The sequence below is a fragment of the Maniola hyperantus genome, chromosome 20 (assembly GCF_902806685.2).
Source record: "Maniola hyperantus chromosome 20, iAphHyp1.2, whole genome shotgun sequence".
NCBI lineage: Eukaryota > Metazoa > Arthropoda > Insecta > Lepidoptera > Nymphalidae > Maniola > Maniola hyperantus.
In genome coordinates, this window is record NC_048555.1 from 2401439 (window position 1) to 2423674 (window position 22236).

The 22236-nt window shown below is 40.3% G+C and overlaps 1 protein-coding gene across 1 annotated transcript in view; it reads right to left on the reverse strand.

Annotated features, from left to right (window-relative positions):
- The window catches only part of LOC117992089 (oxysterol-binding protein-related protein 9), a 69662-nt gene that overhangs the window by 5171 nt on the left and 42255 nt on the right, over nt 1–22236 (reverse strand). Inside the window, exons 9-15 of the mRNA XM_034979747.2 lie at nt 12134–12237; nt 11035–11141; nt 6049–6134; nt 5459–5639; nt 4672–4931; nt 1130–1352; nt 256–483 (exon numbers count right to left, since the gene is read on the reverse strand). Coding sequence (XP_034835638.1) covers nt 256–483; nt 1130–1352; nt 4672–4931; nt 5459–5639; nt 6049–6134; nt 11035–11141; nt 12134–12237 — 1189 coding nt within the window. The remainder of the gene's footprint in view (nt 1–255; nt 484–1129; nt 1353–4671; nt 4932–5458; nt 5640–6048; nt 6135–11034; nt 11142–12133; nt 12238–22236) is intronic.

The following is a 22236-nucleotide window of genomic DNA, read 5'->3' on the forward strand; positions in this document are numbered from 1 at the left end:
GGTAGTGGATTTAATCAGGTAATAGGGTAAAGGCTCAAGTAAATGAACAAATCACACGTTTTTGCATATATATTAAGAGCTGGAATAAATAACAGGCTGATACACATTTTTAAAAATAAGAGCTTTTAGGGTTTTCCGTACCATAATAGTAAAAAACCGGCCAAGTGCAAGTCATCATCGTCAAATTATTATATAAAATCAAAATAAAGTATTTGGGCTTATATCAACTCAATAAGGGTTGTTGGTATGTCTCACCTGCGTGAGCCAGCGGTCTCCTGTGTCGACGCGTTTCTTGGCCGCGTCCCTCTGCGTCTGCTCAAGTCTCCGCTTCGCCGTGGTGGCGGCGTCGGTGTCAGCCGCTCGCAACGCCGCCGTGACGTGGCGCCACACGCGGCGTGACTCGTTGGCCGCTTGACGTGAAATGGGCGCGACGCGTTTGCGGCGTGGTTTCATACTTATCACGTCAAAGAGGACTTCGCTGCGCTGTGTGGTATACATAGAGTTTTAGATAGGCCCAAATGGGACATTAAGAATTTCCTTGGACTATTATTTAATTCTAAGCAGACCACAGTGGAAAATTCGTTTGTTTTGTATAATTTTTCGGTAAACTAGATGATGCCCACTACTTTCCTTTTATATATTTAGATGACACAGTTTTGCTTTTGCACACCCAGCTTAACGAAAACGAAATTGACACCTGAGACTAAAATCTGATCGAGATTATGATTGAATTGTCCTTAACTTTATTTAAAAACGATTTTATATTTACCACCTCTCCTTTTTCTGTTATGTTCTGGTATGGACTTGACTTATACAGGATGGGAGAGGATCGTGCTTTAAGATAATTATTCTTAGGTCGTTCTGTAGTGAAACGCACCAAGTATCGATGGATGGATGACGCGTGCGTACATGAGTGTGTTTGCATGTGTGTGTGTGTGTGTATGGAGGGGGAGAGGGGATGTCAGTGTTGAATGTACAGAAACTCACCCAGATTTAGTATAGTATTTAGTTAGTAGTTTAGTGTAGTATTTAGTTAGTATATTTGACCAAAACTTGTCTAATTTTTGTTGACCCTTAAATGTGCATGTGGGTGTTTGTTGTGTGTGTGTGTGAATGTGCATAGACTCACCCCGGATTCAGTCCACCTCCCTTCCATCCTGGAGTTCCACTCCCCCTGGGCAATATAGTAGGGTTTTTTGTCGCTCCCGGCAAATATCTCGCATGTGACGCGATGTTTCTTGCCTCCATAGAAGGGCTTCGTGAGGAACTCCACATTGGCTTTGTGTCCCGTTTGAACGCATTCTATTACTACTGACCCCCCGAGTTCTATCCATGGAACTGTTAGTATTGACCTGGAGGACAATAAGGTGTAATTTAATATGCGCTCCTATTTAAATCATATGCGATATACGTAGAAAGCTACGCTCGGAGTTTCTCTACACGATGAAATCTGAAATGAGGAGATCCGTAGAGTTACCAAAGTAAACGATATGGCTTGCGAAGCGGAAGTGGCAATGGCACATATAGTTCGAAGAACCCATAGACGTTGGACCCAAAAGTGCTGGGATAGCGACCTCGAACAGGAAATCACTTTAACGGACCCCCCACTAGGTGGAAAAACGACATCAAACTGAGTCGCCCGGAGACGAATTCAGACGAGACCAGAAATTCAGCAGTCTACGTCTATCGGTTGACAACGACAACTACAAATTACAATAGGTAATACCTAGAAAGTGTTTTAACGCAAGCGTAGCGAGCCCTGAATGTTTTCGCATTCGTGGCATGCACGTTTACAGCCCGTTCCCACTTGTCGTTTTGAGATATGTTGTGGCCGTATGGTAATAATTAAATGCGGCAACAGTGGAAGATGTTTATTGAGAGCCGGCTTATGATCTACTCCCGCTTATGGACCAACAATAACAATAAATAAATCTTACATACTATTGTTTAAATCTTATTGCTTAACTACCTAACCTACATAATTTTGCATCACCTCTCTTTCAATCCGATGTGCAGGCAACCTACTTCGATATATTGAGGAGTTGCATTTTTATGTTACAGCTAATATGAACATGCTACGTTTAAACTGTCAATTCGTACATATTACAACTCCCCTGAAAATGTATGCGGTTACCCCTCCCCTTAAAAGAAAAAAAAATGTTAGACGCTACATCGAATCAGAAGAAAAGATGATGACAATCACAAAAATAAAATCTAATGCTAAATAAAATTAAATTATGTAAGGAAACATTTTTTTTAGTTACTTCCTGTGCTTAAATGCAATTTATCTTATCTCTTACTTCGTATGGGCATACTTTCAACCTTACTTATAACTAGAAAAATCGTAATCTATTAAGTGCAGTCAAGGATTTAACTTTTACAAAAGTTTCGAAAAATCTCATCATAGGTAATAAAATAATCTCAAAATAGCATCATAGGTATTAGATATGTATAAGCTGAGGTATCGATTTCACAAATCAACTTCAAAAGATTCTTTGACCTATCAAATCGTCGTCATCATAAGTATGCAGCTGTCGTATAGCATCGTCGTAAGACGGTAAATATAAGGTTTCTATTCTATAACCCATAATAATACCTATTATGAAGTAAACATCTCAGGTATTCATATTTCCTGGACAGTCAACTCAAAATAAACCTCTCCTAGTCTTCATCTTCCTTTCAAGTTACTTCTTCACATAATACAAATAAATAAACAAATCAACAGACGCAGCGCGTACTCTCCTAATTAATATTTAACATAACATGCTTGCAAGCATTTTTCATAAGACTTATAGTCTTCATCAAACTTATTTCTTTCAATAAGTATTTCAATAACATTCAACTTTTCATAAAAATTCTAGGTCTTTCACTAACACCAGCGCGGTAGATAATGATCAAGAGTCTAGACAAATATATAGTTGAATGAGGAGGTACTAAATATGCGCAAAACATCGCGTCCAAATAAATAAATAACAATCATCTTCCTACGTCAGTATGTCTCAATCCCAAAATAAATATTGTATATTTTATACCTATAGCACTTCTACAGCCGAAGGGTGATCAAGCCTTTGGTTTGCAGAGTCCTAATTTGTCAAAGCCGGGTATAGTCTTATATCGTCAAAACTAGCGCGAAACTAGACGAAAAACGTCTGTAGGGGAAAAATTCTCCTTATTTCATATTCATTTCCTTGTATTTGCAAATTGCATCTCGAGCAAAACCATTGTCTCGTATAACAATACAAAATGTTCGGGTACGCGTGTGTCGTTGACCACGCGATGACACCGTTATAATTCTCTGAATTATTATAGTTCGATTTTAACACCGAATATTTACAAAAGAATTAAGGACCTATTCATTTATTAATTATCTATTATTATTTTAAACTATACTACACACTATATAAAATCTTACAAATAAAGAACGAATGGAACTTATTAGTAGATAGTGGAGCAAGTATTATTTGTTATTAAAAAACCAATATTCACCTAACCTACGTACAAAATTAAATTATTTATCCAAAAAAAAAATTACAATACCTACACATTCTACCTATTTGCCCATTACGAGAGATAAATTGCACTTACTTTAACTGTTAGCGACGCATTTTATCAATCAATTTCGTGACCGCCGTGTAGTCGCCGTCGTCGTCAGGACTGGTTTTGGTCATCAGGTCCGGAGGTCTGGAGTCTGCGCCTCTTCTTTACTGCATCTTAATGGGCCGGGAAAACCCTGGACTCCTCGAACTGGGCCGGGAATACCCTGGACACCTCCTAGTTTTGGCCGGGATAACCCTGGACGCACGATGATGCTGGGCCGATCAATGAAGCTTGAGATGTCTTCTGTTCATAAGCGATTCATTTTTTTTGGCTTATTTCTTGATGTTAGTGTTTCTTGATTTTTAATATAGGACGTGGAATTATTTTCTTCTTTTTGTTCTAATTGAGTCTTGAATCTTGATAATATTCTTTTGAAAATTGTGTAGTCTTCATCTTGATCGGTGCCCAGCCGGTGCACGCACTTAGATTAGGCATGCACCGACTGGCAAGGGTCGCCATGAGATATGTTGTGGCCGTATGGTAATAATTAAATGCGGCAACAGTGGAAGATGTTTATTGAGAGCCGTCTTATTGCTTAACTACCTAACCTACATAATTTTGCATCACCTCTCTTTCAATCCGATGTGCAGGCAACCTACTTCGATATATTGAGGAGTTGCATTTTTATGTTACAGCTAATATGAACATGCTACGTTTAAACTGTCAATTCGTACATATTACAGTTTCTCGGGCCCTTATTTAATAAGATGTTCCAGTGCAGAACATTTTGACACAAAATCGGTTTCAGACAAGTGTGAATACATTCGTATTAAATGTTCTGCCACTGAAACATCCGCTTAAAATCTGAAATGTCGTCTGTCGAGCCCAGATTTGCATCTATTTTTTAATAATATTTTTTTTTAAAGAATATTAGCCAAGTAAATTGCTAACTAATATTCCCCTTTCCCCTCCAATTAAGCGTAAAGCTTGTGCTAGGAGTAGGTACGACAATAGTGCAACGGGTGGAATTAGAACCGGCGACCTTTCGGTTTTCAGTCCACTAACTATACTTTATGCACTAACTATACTTTACTGTATACTGCTAAATCGGTCAATTGACAGACATCAACTCACCTGCCATATCCGTTGGGGAATGTGAGGGTATACTCCTCCCCCAGGTCCAGCAGCGTGACCAGGCCTCTGCCGATGTTGTGCACCCCTATGGACAGGCCGAGGAATTTGCTCTTGGTCCACACCCACGCGTCGAACTGTATACGCTTGTTGACATGCTCCGCATAGAAGGCTGATATGGGCGGGTGGTGGGAGACTTGTTCCGCCACAAAGGACAGTTGGTCGGGGGAACACCAGGGGACGGGACCGTCACCCACTTCTTGCTGAAATACAAAACATCACACGTTGACTAATCACTGAGCTCTCACGTCACGTCATCACACCCCTCCTTACTCTTCCATTCGTAGATCGTAGATTCGTATCGTATTCGTAGATTGGTCTACTCTGCCAGTGATCTTTTGCCATAAAATAATACCGTAGTCCCTTAGTGTATTAAAAGTTGAACACAAATACGAAATTTTAATGAAATTTGTTTTATATCAATCAAATAAAACTGGTTTTTCTCCAAATGGTCGAGTAAAAAATGCGTATTTTCGGGGAACTTCGCAATTTTTTTGTATCGAGCCAAACTGTGCCAATCGTGTTTTGGCTCTTGTAATTTACAAAAGAATATCGTTTAGTAATATTGAAAAATAAATAAACAAATTGGTAGTTTTTGTGACCAAAACTTGATTTTTTGAACATCCAAAATGACTGTGTCTCAATACCGCTTTTGGGACGCATTTCGCCTTAACGACTATTGCGAACATTTATGTCGGAAATCGGGACCCGTATAGTGTCGTGAAATTACCTTGCTTGTGTTACTTTCAGTTGATTCGCCATCTTGGTCCCAATGGCAACGGAAAACTTCGCCCAATATGGGGTTGTAAGGCTTCTTCGCCACTTGCGACTTGCGGCCCGCGTGGTACGAGCTGAGGTACCATCTCACCACTTGCACCATTCTGTCACGGGGTGTTGGTTGGTCTACTATCCTGCAATTTCAGAAGAATGTTTTTCTGAACCTGACCTCTATGAGAGCGGCATAATACACAAAGATTTGTCCTGACTAATTAATCTATCAACGCATAACCTAAGTCGCTTAGATTGAAAACTTGAAATTTTGACAGTAGGCCCCTTTATAACGTTATCTTGATAAAAAGTGGGGTTTTTTTAAAAAGAAATTCCACCCCTAAGGGGGTTAGATAGGGGATGAAAGTTTGTATGAATGTCCGCCATTTTCAATTTGCAATTCAGTTTGCACAGCGCTGCCCAACTTTTAACCTAACTCCAGAAGGTCGCATCGCTAACTCGTTTTTCCGAGAAGATTTCTGCTCCTTGTTTACATTTTAAGCAAACTAAGGAAAAACGGATATAGCAGCATTGGTAGAGTATAAAACTCACTTAATAAATTGGTCAGGGTGTGCGAAGGAGTCCGCATACATCTCGAGAAGTGACCGCCTCTCCAGGATGAATGTTGGTAGCACAACCTATAAATAGAAGCATACGATCGATAGAGTAGAGTAGAGAGTAGAGAAGATGTACAGACATTTCTTTTGGGATTATAATATTTATAGAACAATGGTCTTGATTTTGGAATATGTATGTAGAAGGAAAAAAGAGGAGAGGAAGACCAAAAGTTGAGTGGATTGCGTGAACGAGGATATGCGTGTAAAAGGATGACATAAGAGAGTGGAGGAAGAATACATGTTCCAACCCCACATAGCATGGAATAAGGACAGGAAGATCTTGATTTTGGGTAAAAATATATTCGAATTCGAGAATAGCTATTTGTACTCCTATGAATTAAGTTACGTTAATTAGATAATAAATTAGTCTTTGCAAAGTAACAGGGAATGCACTGGCTCCCATGACAAAGTTTTTACTTCTCTGGGAGCCAGTGTTTAAATTTTTTTGTGACATATATTTTTTGCAAACATAGATTACTAGCTGATGCCCGCGACTTCGTCCGCTAAGAAAGGATTTTTGAAAATTCAACCTCTAAGGGGGTAAAATAGGGGTTTGAAATTTGAGTAATCCACGCGGACGAAGTCGCGGGCATAAGCTAGTATAGTCATCATTATTATCATCATCATCATCATCAACCAATAGACGTCCACTGCTAGACATATGTCTCTTGTAGGGACTTCCACATGCCACGGTCTTGCGCCGCCTGAATCCAGCGACTCCTTGCAACTCGTCTGATGTCGTCCGTCCACCTAGTGGGGGGTTTCCAAACCTGCGTTTTTCGGTGAGAGTTAGTATAGTATATGGGTAGTGCTTTGCTTGTATGTTATAAGAGTTTTCAGTACTGTTCGCGATGATTCCGTCAGTAGGTACTAATTTAGTTCGAGAAAAGATTCGATTCAAAATACGTGCAAAAAAAAGGGACCATTGTGTTTACGCCAAAGAACAATAGGCTAGCATCGAAAAAGTGTAAACATCTATTGTCTGCGTAATTTATGATCCACTCGAGATTTCTCGAATAATCTGTGAAAGGGACGGGCGTATAAGATAGTAAGGGACGGACATAGCCCCGAAATCGTATATAAGCGGGCGCATTCGACGACGCGGCAAGTTTTGTATTACAGTGGAAAGAGTGCGAATCAGAACAGTGAACGTTCTTAAGTGAATAGTGAATATTATAAGTGTTAAGTGTATTTAGTAAATTGAAGATATTAATTGTGATTATTCTAAAAGTGGACAATAAAGTGGACCTTAATTTGAATCAGTCTTTAAGTTTAAGTAGTCGCACGTACCTTGTTAGATATACCTACTTACCCGCCAGTGCTAAGTGTTCAGTACGTTACAATTGGTCCTTCGAACCGGATCGGGTTACTGTAATAGGTATTACCTACAGGTGAGGATGCCGACTACAAGATCAGAATCTTTACGCTCAAAGATTATGGCGGACACCACGGCAGGGGATGATGGTGGGAGTGTCAGTATGCCAATCGAGACTACTGACACATCAACTACCAGTCAATCTACGCTAAGGACGCCTCCGCCCTGTGTAAACGTCAGAACAGTGGGATCCCCGGCGCGACAGGTTGGGGACATAATCAGTGGGAATACAGACCCTGCCCCCACAGAGGGGGGCATTCCGGTATTCACTTCTGGTTCTAACGACGTTTCACCTAATGTTGAGCCTTCTGGATTATTCAGGATAAAAGACAAAATTAAGGAATCACGTCAACAAGCGCTGGACATACGAAGGACTTCTTTGAACCCTTATAAGACTACGCGTGCGGATAACGCGCACCCGTTGCCGAGGAAAAAGAGGTCAGAAATTGAAAAAGAGATAGCGCAGAGAGAGTATGAAGCTGCCAAAGCCGCTGAAAAGCTGGCTCGAGCAAAACTGTTGGCACTGCAGGAACAAGAGGAAACCGAAGAAGAAATTTATGAACATGTTGAAGAATGGGTTATACAGAATTCGGAAGAAATCCAAGATGAAAGCTACCACCAGGTATCAAGGCAAGATGAAATATCGACAGTACAATTACTTGTACAGGAAATCAAGAAGTTAAACGCAAAAGATAAAGATAGCATAGAGTTGCCTTCATTCAGTGGTGCAAGCTCAGAGTGGATAAATTTCAAGAAGGCTTATTTTGAATCTGCTGAGAACTTTTCCCACGCAATGAACCGAGCGCGTCTTCGCAAGGCTCTACGAGGAACTGCCAAGGAGGCAGTGGAAAGCTTGATGAATAGCGTTGATGATCCAATGATTGTTATGCGGCACCTTGAAGATAGATTTGGTAGACCTGGATCTTTAGCATTAGCAGAGTTAGAAAAAATGAAACATATAAAACCAGTGAAAAATGATCCAAGAGATATTTGCAGATTCGCCAGTCAGATAAAGGCATCTATTTCTGTCATCAAAACCTTGAAGAAACCACAGTATCTGCATTCACCAGAAACTTCCAATTGCATAAGGGAAAGAATGTCAGTGAACATGTTTGACAGATACGTCGCCTTTTATAGCCGGTATAGAGATACAGAAATAGCGGATTTAGAAATAATCGATTTATTCCTAACCGAAGAAATACAGAATTATGGAGTTTTTGCTCCACCTGAAGTTAGTGATGCCATAGAGCCGCAATACGCAAATACAAGACGGACAACTCACGCTATGCTAGAGCCAGAAGACGGAAAGCAAGAATCACCAGTGACAAGTCGGGAAATAGCCATTCGCACAGCTAAGAGTGCATGTACTTTATGTGATGAGAATCATGGCCTATTGGAATGCAAGAAATTCAGAGAAGCTAACGTAGATGAACGATGGGAAATCGCGAAGAAAGCAAAGATACGTTTCAAGTGCCTTCGTTACAGACACCAGAGGCTGGACTGCAGGGCTCCACCCTGTAGAAGATGCAGGAGACACCACCATGTAGCTCTTCATTCTGAAAGACCCGCACCAGCGATCCAGCAGAAGAGAGAGTCGTCCAATAATGTTAACAGCGAGGATGATAGATATTACGACGAAAGTGATTGCCATGATGAAAAACCAGAAGAGAAAATTGCATCCATCAATGCCGCAACGACTAAAGGAAATGTATATTTGAAGATGGTGCCAGTGAACCTATTTGGCCCTAAAGGACAGGCCCGAGTATTAGCATTGTTAGATGAAGGATCTACAATTACTCTGGTAGATTCCTCGATTGCCGAGAAAATTGGAGTAGAAGGAAAGAGAGAACCATTGACAATAGAAACGGTTGGTGGTAAAGAATTGAAGAAAAATAACTCCTCAAGGGTCAAGCTGAAAATAAAGGGCGTCAACAGTGGAGAAATAATGACAATGGAAGCCAGGACAATAGACGATTTGAAGTTGTCAAAACAAGAAGTTGACGCAGAAGTAATAAACAATTGTCCTCATTTAGTAAAAATCAGGAAAGAACTCGTTTACGCCGCTGAAAAGCCAAAGGTTCTTATCGGACAGGACAATTGGGGATTGATTGTCACAAGGAAACTATTAAAAGGAAAGGCCAACCAACCAGTCGCATCACTTACTAGACTGGGATGGGTTCTGCATGGATTTGATAAAAGTACCAATGCTGTAGTTAACATCGTTAACCATTGCCGAACAAAGGAAGATGAAGTAGAAGAAATCGTTAAAAAACACTTTAAACTGGAGTCATTGGGAATACAGACTAATTTTCCGAGTAATGACAGTGAACGAAGACCTTTACAAGTTCTAAAGAAAACCACGAAGAAACTACCAAGCGATCAATACGAAACAGGGCTCTTATGGAAAAAAGAAGACGAAACTCTACCGAATAATATTGAAAAGAAGCTAGACCAAGACGATGCATTGAAAGAATCTTATACAGCGCGAATAGAGACTTTTTTGGAAAAAGATTGCGCAGAAACAGTGCCTACTAAAGAAAACCCAGCTGACGATACGTCGAGAAGCACGTCAAACGACTTTGACCAAGCAGCAAAATGGTTCCAAGGCTCTTCTTTCTTGCGTAAAAATGAAGAAGAATGTCCCGTGAGATTTGGAAAAATAAATGGAAATCTGGAAGAGAAAGAAATAAGACAACAAGTCGCACAGGTGAAGATACGAACGATTGAGTTACCAGATCCAGAAAGGGTTTCAAGTTGGACCAAGTTGCCTCGAGCTACTAGAAGAGAACGATTCTTGGATCTATTAAGAAAAGGGAAGGATAAAACCGTCAATGCTGCCGATCGGAAAGAAGAAATATGGAATCCAAACTCCAAAATCCAGCGGAACAAAGACCGAATAATAATAGAAACTAGGAAGAACGAGAATAATAAATGTGGACGTGAGAACTACCGGAGGAATACTAGGACGTCCAAATCATTGTGGTGGTTTCCACGGCATCATCGCTTTAAACTGTGAAAAGGTGCTTTGGCACCGGGGGGAGATTGTTCGCGATGATTCCGTCAGTAGGTACTAATTTAGTTCGAGAAAAGATTCGATTCAAAATACGTGCAAAAAAAGGGACCATTGTGTTTACGCCAAAGAACAATAGGCTAGCATCGAAAAAGTGTAAACATCTATTGTCTGCGTAATTTATGATCCACTCGAGATTTCTCGAATAATCTGTGAAAGGGACGGGCGTATAAGATAGTAAGGGACGGACATAGCCCCGAAATCGTATATAAGCGGGCGCATTCGACGACGCGGCAAGTTTTGTATTACAGTGGAAAGAGTGCGAATCAGAACAGTGAACGTTCTTAAGTGAATAGTGAATATTATAAGTGTTAAGTGTATTTAGTAAATTGAAGATATTAATTGTGATTATTCTAAAAGTGGACAATAAAGTGGACCTTAATTTGAATCAGTCTTTAAGTTTAAGTAGTCGCACGTACCTTGTTAGATATACCTACTTACCCGCCAGTGCTAAGTGTTCAGTACGTTACAAGTACCTTAGTAAGATCCATGCCAATTTTAACTTGGGACAGTAGGTGTGTGACGACCGAGCCGTGGTTCTCCATTGAGCCCAGGTCGCTGTCGGAATCGTCCTCGTACAGGGCTGGAACAGGGCGACACATCTATACTATACGGTATTTGACAACTAGTCAAATCAGTAACTTTTTATCAAACGTCTAAACGCGCGCTTAGTATACGAGAATCTATGAAATACCGGTGTGTGAGTGACGTCACAATCATTTGACGTGCTTTTTTTAGTATAATCGATAATTTAAAATGGTTTTTACACTTAAAACCAACAAAGGACGTGGATTTTACGTATTTTGGAAGACCCTCTATTTAATAATCACTGAGAAATAATTTATTTTTGATGTAGTCAAATACCCAATTGTAACGTATATCTTTACTATTACAACACCCTTCTTGTCACGTATAACCTAAAACATTCTAGGGTATAGTGAATAGGCATCTGCTACTCTACTAGGCAAGCGCGCTCCAACCTAGATTTCATCATTTGTCGTTAAGCGCCAGTCTAAAAAGCGCCAGTCTAAGTCGCAGTTGGCCGGTTTTTTCACCCTAAATCGGCCCTGCGTCAGTATCGTGAGTAAAATGCAAGTCCTAACCTATATTTGACAGCAATCGATTTTCACTCGAGGCGCTTCTCATCTGACCTCCTCAACCGGTTAAGTATATTTAAACTCGAATCAGTTTATAGACAGCACTTGCAAAACGTTATCGAATTGCTATGCGTCACAACTTTGAATTAATTATTCCTACTTATTTAACCCTATCTATTGGATACATAGGGTTAACGATTACTATTATCATTGACTTATAATAGTAGGTATAGACGAGGGCCTCAATTGCGTTAGAATGACAGCTACAATGTCACGATCGCAATCACCTCTGGTTGGTTGACGCTCGCTCACTATTGGCTACAACGCATTGTTGCAACAAAAATCGCACAAATTCAGCCAATCACAACAATTGAGATTGTAATAATGATTGATGCAGGTTTTACGAAATCGACCTACAGTATGTTTGATCGCGTAATCGCGTTGTATTAGGACAACGCCTTATACCTTATACACTCACCATCATAGTCAATCTCTCCATCTCTGGTCCGCGGTAGATCGACGGCGGCAGGCGACGCCGGATCTTGCACCGACGCGCCCTCCGCGCCGCACGTGCGACTTGCACTGAAACAATTGATATGATAATTTAGATTCATATGTATAGGCTATGTTTTGATCGTACTTGTCACAAAAATTATAACGAAAGCAGAACACATCGCATAATTCTTCTTGAAAATGAGAAAAAATGAATAATTTCAGACAAAACAGTAAAGCAGAAACAGTCTCCGACTAACACAACGGGGGAACTTAAATAAATTTAATTAATATGTAGGCTCGCCGCCATTTAATTGTAAAGACTTTGCTCATTGAACATCGCGTCATCGTCCCCACCGTCATTGTGAGATTATAAAATGAGATGCGCAGTGTGTCTCGAGACATTATTCGTTTGGCTTTGGCCAGAGTCGCTTCTCAGTGGATACTATGTGTGTCGTACTGTAGGTTTTATTATTATCATTGTCGTTGTGACCTAATGTGGTTTCAGTTGTTTGAGGTTATACTACTAGGTTGTGAAAGGTTGCTGTGAGTGTGTTTTGGCGATCTAGACAGGTTGTTTATCGGGTGAGTCCTTTTGTATCGTTCCAATTTGTATTCGACAAACGTGATGGTTGTAGTTGATGTTAATTGAACTAATTGTGGTGTGCTAGGTTAGCTGGTTGGTCTGGGGCCGGTATGGGGACATGGTGGAGCCGGTCGCTAGGTAGGGTTAGGTTTAGCTACGTTACGTTACGCTAGTGGTTTTCACGTGTGATAAGTGAGTATTAAAATGATTGTAATTGAAATTACTACCTTCTGATGTCGGCCATCCCCCTTGTTCTCCGACATCAGAAGTGGGATACACGATCTATGCCCACATTTTTGAAAATTATTCACACACTAGCTTCGATTAAAAAAAAAGGGGTTGTCTAAAAGGCGAGGTGGCCATTTAGATGATAAAAGGCGAGGTGGCCATTTAGATGATAAAAGGCGAGGTGGCCATTTAGATGATAAACGGCGAGGTGGCTGTTTTGATGAGAAAAAGTTATGCGGAAAGTGTTCAATGACGATTAGTAGTTAGTCAGGATGGGCGAGCGGTAAAATGATTTTGTGGTTATGGTTTTGTCCTCACATACTTTGTAATACTTGGCGTACGAGGACGTACGCATGTCAGAATGGCCGTGTAGGCTCGCCGCCATTTAATTGTAAAGACTTTGCTCATTGAACATCGCGTCATCGTCCCCACCGTCATTGTGAGATTATAAAATGAGATGCGCAGTGTGTCTCGAGACATTATTCGTTTGGCTTTGGCCAGAGTCGCTTCTCAGTGGATACTATGTGTGTCGTACTGTAGGTTTTATTATTATCATTGTCGTTGTGACCTAATGTGGTTTCAGTTGTTTGAGGTTATACTACTAGGTTGTGAAAGGTTGCTGTGAGTGTGTTTTGGCGATCTAGACAGGTTGTTTATCGGGTGAGTCCTTTTGTATCGTTCCAATTTGTATTCGACAAACGTGATGGTTGTAGTTGATGTTAATTGAACTAATTGTGGTGTGCTAGGTTAGCTGGTTGGTCTGGGGCCGGTATGGGGACATGGTGGAGCCGGTCGCTAGGTAGGGTTAGGTTTAGCTACGTTACGTTACGCTAGTGGTTTTCACGTGTGATAAGTGAGTATTAAAATGATTGTAATTGAAATTACTACCTTCTGATGTCGGCCATCCCCCTTGTTCTCCGACAAATATAAAAATAAAAATAAAATATGTATAGGCTTCAAAATGGTAGCAAGGCTCAGATAGTACGGCCATGTAGCACGGAAATCTCACAGCTACGTCGGTAATAGATGTCTCAACATCGCCGCCCCTGAAGCTAAATCCTGAGGACACCCAAAAAGCGGTGGCTGGACATCGTGACTCAAGATTGCGTAAATCGGATATGCTTAAGACCGGGCAAATTGGGCAGCAAAATGTAGGAAAACGGACCCGCGCGGTTCTGTAGCGCGCTTCCCAGCTCTTTTCATCCAAACATACCATCAATCAATCAAACTCAATGAAGTTTTGTAGACACGTTCTAGAAACTAATATCTGTGTCTGTGGTTTGCCAGATTTTTAAAATATTTAGTTTATTAAGTAACACGACACGGGTTAAAATATTTGTATGTAAAGCTACACTTCAAAAAAAGTTACAGGCTTATTCTCAAAAAAGGTGAGGTAATTTATAACAAACCATAACGTACATAACAAGAAATCCTTTGGGATGTCTATGTATAAAATATAGCTCTTTAAACGCTGTCATATGTATGTACCTACTAGAATAGAATAGAATAGAATATAATGTTTTTTTATTCATGTAAACTTTTTAAAAGTGCTTATGAATAGTCAGGTAGTTTTAATTTACCACTGGTTCGGAATGCCGTTCCTACCGAGAAGAACCAGCAAGGAACTCGGCAGTTGCTCTTCTTAATTCTTAATTTTTCAATTTACAATGTTATTATACCGTACTATACAAGCCATTGCAGCCCCGTGCATTGCTGGAGCGAGTCAAATCCAAGCTTTTTTATCGTTTACATAGTCTGCGACTGTATAATATGCTTTTTTTAGGAGCATACTTTTAACACATTTTTTAAACTTGTGTAAAGGCAAGTTTAAAATTGCCTGTGGAATTTTATTATAAAATATTACACTCATTCCCACAAATGACTTTCCCACCTTCCAGAGGCGGAGCGCAGGAGTAGCTAGCTTATTTTTGTTTCTAGTTTGCCTATCATGGAGATCACTGATTTATACTATAGGGTTAAACAGGTGCTAACAGATAGTTTGCGAAATCGCGTGCAAGGGTGGCGGTGACGGTAAAATGTATTATCACTACTAATCGCATGACTAGACGAGCTACTGAAGGCCGACCAACGCCTTGCACAGGAACTCAGCCCTGGGGCAATCGATATTTATGATCTTGACCGTCGAATACGTCGTTTCATTGTTACATCAGTATACCCTTATTATAAATGCGAAGTTTGTTGGTTTGTCCTTCAATCACGTCGCAACACACAACCTGGCGAGTGACATAGGCTACTTTTTAACCCGGAAAATCACACAGTTGCCACGGGATTCTCAAAAAACCTAATTCCACGCCGACGAAGTCGCGGGCATCAGCTAGTGATCTATATAAGTACGCCACCGGTCGAGATCGCCACCCGCACTCGCCCGCACAGCCAGTGCGGGCGAGTGCGGGTGTACGGGGAATCCCCCGCCTCATACACCGATCGCCATCTCGACCTGTCGCGGACTGTACCTGATCTGTTTTTTCATGACCTTCGTCGCTGTGCATGAAAACATCGCTATGTGGAAAATAATAAGTTTTCAAGAAACTAATAATAATGAAACAAATTGCTTTACTTTTAGATCAAAACTAGCTGATGCCCACGACTTCGTGCGCGTGGATTTAGGTTTGTAAAAATCCCGTGGGAACTCTTTGATTTTCTGGGATAAAAAGTAGCCTATGTCACTTTCCAGGTCTTATTAAACTATACCCATGCAAAAATCACGCCAATCCGTTGCGACGTGATTGAAGGACAAACCAACAAACGAACACACTTTCCCATTTATAATATGGGTAGTGATTACATATCTAAAAAGGCTATCTCTTGAACTAGCATACACGCTAAGGAACGGATATCTGCATGCACACCATAGGAGGCAGAGGACATCCGTCGATTGATAATGATAATGAGTAACGCATAGTGAGACAATGTCATCGATCTAGTATGTAGCCCTAGCAAGGCCGTGACATTGGCCGCGAGATAGTATTGAACTATGGATCAGATGGAGGACGCGTATGGAAGTTCGATTGTTTTCCACAATTGAGCTTTTCCTTGGAATTGGTTTTCCTTTAAACCTAATTATAAAAGTATAGCTATAGGCTATGGATGTCAAACATGGGTATACACCAGTATACACAAACAAGGCAAAACACCAAATTATAACAACTCAAAGAGCAATGGAAAATAGTACCCATATTGAAAATAAGGAAAATACACAAAATAAGAAGCGACAGTATTAGACACAAAACTAAAGTGACCGATGCTTTAAATCAAGCTCTTACATTGAAGTGGCAATGGGCTGGACATGTCTCACGTTCCTTGGACAACTGATGGACAATACAAACCACACAATGGAAAGGACCAGTAGGCAAAAGGTGTGTTGGAAGGCCATTCAAACGGTGGGCTGATGAGATAATACAAACTGCAGGGAATAACTGGTTGTATCTGGGCAAGGACAGGAAGAAGTGGAAGAGATTGGAGGAGGCCTTTACCCGCAATGGAGCTCGTGTTCCATAAATAAATACAAAAATTAGCGTTCACTTACTAACCATACTAATCTAGGAAAATAAGCAAAATGTACTAACTCACAAAACTAATCTATTATGTAACTAAGGAACACGAGAAAAATGGCTTTTTTTAATTAATTTATTTATTTAGCTATAGGCAACGCATAGGACCGTTCCATAATACTTGCAGTGCGACGTCGCATCGCACCTCAATGTTATTCATATGTTTTCCAGAAATTTACGAATGCGACGTCGTATCTCTAGTATTGTGATAGGGCCCATAGTGACACAGCGTGTCAATTGTCATCGATATATTAGCCAGCCCTAGCAAGGCCGTGACATTGGCCGCGAGATATTATAGTGTTGAACTATGGAACACTCGAAGGACGTCCGTGGTAGCTCCATTGTTTGTCACGCTTTGTTATTGGGCTTTTCCTTGGAATTGGTTTTCCTTGAAACATAATAATTTACGTCACCTGTCACTTTGGAGGACGTGGTCAGAGTGACGTGGTACATGTTTGTATTGGAACCTAATACTTAGCTGATTGAAGTGACCTTTAATTTTTTTATTTGTCAAGTACATTTGATATTATATTATTAAGGTGTCAGTAGAGTATTGTGTAATTATTCTTAAATAATTCTTAGGCAGCGTTAATAGTTCTACCACTATACTCTATCCACGGAAAGAAGTTAGTATATCTCTCTTTCACGTAATCTCATACAAATGACAGAGACGAAAATGAAAATCTGAATCCCAGTCAATGACAAACATGTTTTCCAAAAAAAAAAAAATTCAGTTCGAAAATGTTTTCAAAAAATATTCGAATTCGAAAACATAGTTTTGTTTGTGATTGGTTGGTGACTCAACTTGGTTTACGTTAGATTTTTGTCTCTGTCATTTGTAAGGGATTATGTAATAGAGAGAGCGCCATACTAACTTCTTTCCGTGGGTAGAGTATAGTTGGACAATCGAAATCAAAGGGGTCGCAGGGAGCTGCTGGATTCAGGAGGCGTAAGACCGTGGCGTGTATAAGTTCCTATAAAAGACCTATGCCCGCCAATGGAAGTCTATAGAACCTGGCTCAATCTAGGTATATTGACGGGATTTTTGTTGGGCTTGTCCTTTTATCTTTATACAGGACCAAATACTCCATTTTAGGGATCCGTACCCGAAGGGTGCCAACTCCTATTACCTGTGCTCGAGCTGCTAAACAGCATTTTGAAATTTTTCCCAGCTCTCTGCCAATTGGATGTGGTTTTGAGTATTTTTTGTTAGAGCAGCCCCCATCTATGTATCTACAATACACTGCCATCATGCCTCAATCATCATGTCTTCCCATATTTTTCTTTGAGAGTCATATGCCCAGCAATGGAAGTCTATTGGTGGTTAATGATGATGATGATGAATTACGGCAAAAAACGAGATATAAGTATAATTTATCAGAGCTGGATTTAAAACGAATTAGAGTAATAATATATTATTCCCAGTTGAGCTTCAAGGCCCGCGCCAATGTTAATTGCCCGCGTATATCGATTGTTGAAATACGTGTTACGGTCTATGGAAGTTAGTAATTAGGATACCTACAGTCACAGAGAATTCAACTCCTAGAGTACGCATATACAAGGTTTTGCATGAAACAAAATCGTAAAATGTTGGCGGGGGACAGGGTGAATGCTTTGTTGTGATTGGTGGACTTAAAAGTCACGTAATCAAAACAATGTGCGGAATGAGGGTACCGAACGGGCGAGGGCCGACTTTTATGCTAAGCAAGTGCCATAGAGAATTAGCCACATTGTCAGCCACAATAATTATGTGTCGCGTGTGTAACACGAGAAGGACTTAATGGGAGACACAAATCTGTCTTGTTTTACATGCCGTCTCTATAGATCTCAGTCTAAAATTCGATAGTAACTATTCAATTTCTGCGCGTAAATGGTAGCATTTATCCCTGCAAAAAACGTTCAGTATTAATGCCCATTGTCTTAATTATATATTTCGATGATTAATGCCAGTCTTACTTGTGATTATGATAGGTAATCACCACAGAAATCCTAATAATTACCTACTAATTCTGCGGTAATCACGCTACATTACAAGTTTCTGTTTGTTATTGTCTAAACGATTTTGTTTTCATAACCGGCTGCCAATAGTCATCGTACCTACTTACTTAGTCTGACATCTTTGCAGAGGCGTAGTCTGGAAACACTGCCAAATTAGCCTCAATTAATCTATCATAACAGTTGAGCAAACAGACGCCGCGGCTTATTGTAACAAGGAATAACAATGTTCCAGAACCAAGTCCATACGTTAGTACTATTATATATTCTGTGTTCATACTATAATCCGCGACAGGTTGAGATGGCAATCGGGGCATGTCACCCGGTGCGAGCAAGCGCGGGGGCTGTGCGGGTGTGTTCGCGCTCTGATTGTCATCTCGACCTGTCGCGTGACCTTTTCAGTAATATTACATGGTGGTTAAGGGCTCCTTACGTAACTAACAATCCCAATTTCTTTTGACCGGATGTTGAACGACTCCTAATAATTAATGGGTTTCTGAAACGAATTTCCTGTCGGTTATTCTTATTGTTCATGACTCACACTATTAATCGGCGAGAGCAATAAAAAAATTGGTCAAGTGCGAGCTGACTCGCACAGGAAGGGTACCGTCGTACAACGGAATAACACTTTTTTTCCATATATTACTTACTAGCTGATCCCCGCGGCTTCGCCCGCGTGGATTTAGGTTTTTAAAGATCCCGTAGCCTATGTCACTCAGGAATAATGTAGCTTTCTACTGGTGAAAGATATTTTAAAATCGGTTCAGTAGTTCCAGAGATTACCCCCTACAAATTTAACGACATTACCTCTTTATATAATAGTATAGATCGGCAATTTTGAATTTTTTATTATTTGTTGCTATAGCGGCAATAGAAATACATTCTGTGAACATTTCGACTCTCTACCTATTACGGTTCACAAGATAGCTAATAGAAGGCGCCCCGGGAAAACGTCAAGATCAAGTACGATTACGAATTACGATTAATCGGCTCATATAACCGAGAGGTTTGTTAGGTATTGGAAGGGTGGAGGGTTATCCCTGGTTCACGAGATACAGCCCACTGACAGACAGACAGACAGACGGACGGACAAATGGACGGATGGAGAGCGGATGATTAGTAATAGGGTCCCGTCGGCACAATACGGTATTTGCCTGTGTCAAAAATAAATTATTTCTCAGTGATTATTAAATAGGAGGGTCCTCCAAAATACATAAAATCCACGCTCTTTGTTAGTTTTAAATGTTATAACCATTTAAATTATTGATTAAACTAAAAAGCACGTCTAATCATTGTGATGTATTTCATAGAAACTCGCATACTAAGCACATGTTTTGACGCTTGATAAAAAGATACTGATTTGACTAATTTTCAAATACCGGATTCGGGTACGGAACCCTCACAATGTTACGAATTCCGATTAGGTATAGGTCTACCTACGTATAGGTAGTCATGGCATGTAGTTGTTTACGTTCAAGTCTTGTCAAGGTCGTAGCATAACATGTAATGAGATTATCTCGTGTGAAATTAAAATATCGCATTTCTCTACGTTTCCCGCTGCGGCATCAGAAGTCTTAGGCGCAACGCACACTGGCAGAGCAGAGATCACCGGCATTGCATCGGTAGTTGTTATCAAGAAAGACGAGATAACTCAGACTACTTTTTATGCCAAATGTAGAGTTTCCACGGTTTAAAAACCTAAAACCAGTACCAACTCTGTCCATTTGATCGGATCCAAACTTCCAAAGGCTATTCGACTTATGGACGATCCCAAACTAACTGGCTAGTTGGAAAGCCTGGAGCACCGCAGAGATTTAAGCTCTCTATGCGTGTTCTATCGCATAAAAGCTCTTCAGAGCACACAAAATGGGGAGTGCTCTGAAGAGCTTTTTGACCTCATTCCACCCTCCCTTTTCTACAACCACACCGCGCGCCATCGTAAGCAATTTCACCCTCACCACCTGGGTGTCTGGTGCACTTCGACCGTCCGCTGCGCCAGATCCTTCTTTCCACGCACATGCAAACTGTGGAATCAACTCCCATAGGCGGAAGGGGCGGAACAACAAATTCTTGAAAGGCTGGCAACACATCGGCCGGTGGTGCTGCAAATATTCATGGGCGGCGGTAGTCACTTAACATCAGATGACCCGCCTGCTCGTTTGCTCGCTATCTCTATTAAAACAAAGACTATGCGGACGGAGCCGCGGGCACCATCTAGTTCCATCCAAACATTTTTGATATCCATTAATTAATCTGATAACACTAATGAATTGTGAATGTAATCGCTAACTTATCGCTCGCAGTTATTAGCGATTTTTGATATAAAAAAACATTGTTTTGAAGTGTAGAAGTTATAACGGTAGCCGGCTATGCAGAGTCAAAGTCAAAGTCAAATTGTGATTTATTCAAAATAAACTTTATAAGATACCATAGACGTGTTAAAAAGTATCTAATTTAGTGTTTAAACTTCTATATTTATAAAGCAATAGATGATGCCCGCGACTTCGTCCTCGTGGATTTAGGCTTTTAAAAATCCCGTGGGAACTCTTTGATTTTCCGGGATCAAAATTAGCCTATGTACCAAATTTCATCAAAATCGGTTAAACGGATAAGCCGTGAAAAGCTAGCAGACAGACAGACACACTTTCGCATTTATAATATTAGCATGGATAGTATGGATCTAATTTTTATTTTATACTAGCTGATGCCCGCGACTTCGTACGCGTGGATGTCGATTTCTAAAAATCCCGTGGGAACTCTTTCAATTCCCGGGATAAAAAGTAGCCTATGTCACTCTCCAGGGCTTTATTAACTATACCCATGCAAAAAGTCACGTCGATCCGTTGCTCTGTTGCGACATGATTGAAGGACAAACCAACAAACAAACACACTTTCACATTTATAATATGGGTACTGATCTTAACACTGTAGTTATCTGTTAAGGTAAAAGGTTTAATGCCTCATTAAAAGGTCGAAAAGTTAATATGGGTATAACAGTGTCAAGTTCCTTTCGTCCAAGACCTTTCGTTAATACAAGCCTCCGTAATGCGAAAAGTTCACCTCGAGGTCAATGCCCTCGACCCCTAAGACACCTAATACTCTGAAGCCATTGAGTGAAGAGGGTGAAGAGAACACAGTTTTCGGGTTCTAATGCTAAATTAGTCACTCAAAAAACTTACAAGTCACAGAGGACCTTACAAGACCCTTCTAATTCAAACCGCCAAGATTTGGAACACCTTTTCATCATCAGTTTTCCCCTCCAATTATAATATGGGTACCTTCAAGACAAGAGTGAATAGGTATCTTCTTGGCAAGCGCGCTCCATCTTCACTTGATCCCACATCATCACTTGCCACCATGTTTCATCTAAGCCTTCGAGGTTTTTTGCTGTCTAAAGTGGACTTGTTAAACATTCTGTATGTTGATGATAAAATAAAATAAATGTCTGATTGATGAGGGTTCCGTACCAACTACGGTTGTATTTTTTCGACATTTTGCAGGATAATTCAAAGACTATGATACATAAAAATAAATTAAAAACTGTTTTAGAATGCACAGGTGAAGACCTTTCATATGATACCCCACTTGATATAGTTGTCTTACTTAGAAAATTGATAATACCTACTAATTATTAGTTCATTTAACCACAATTTAATTTTTTTTGTGTGATGTAACCACAAATTCACGGTTTTCAGATTTCTCCCCAAA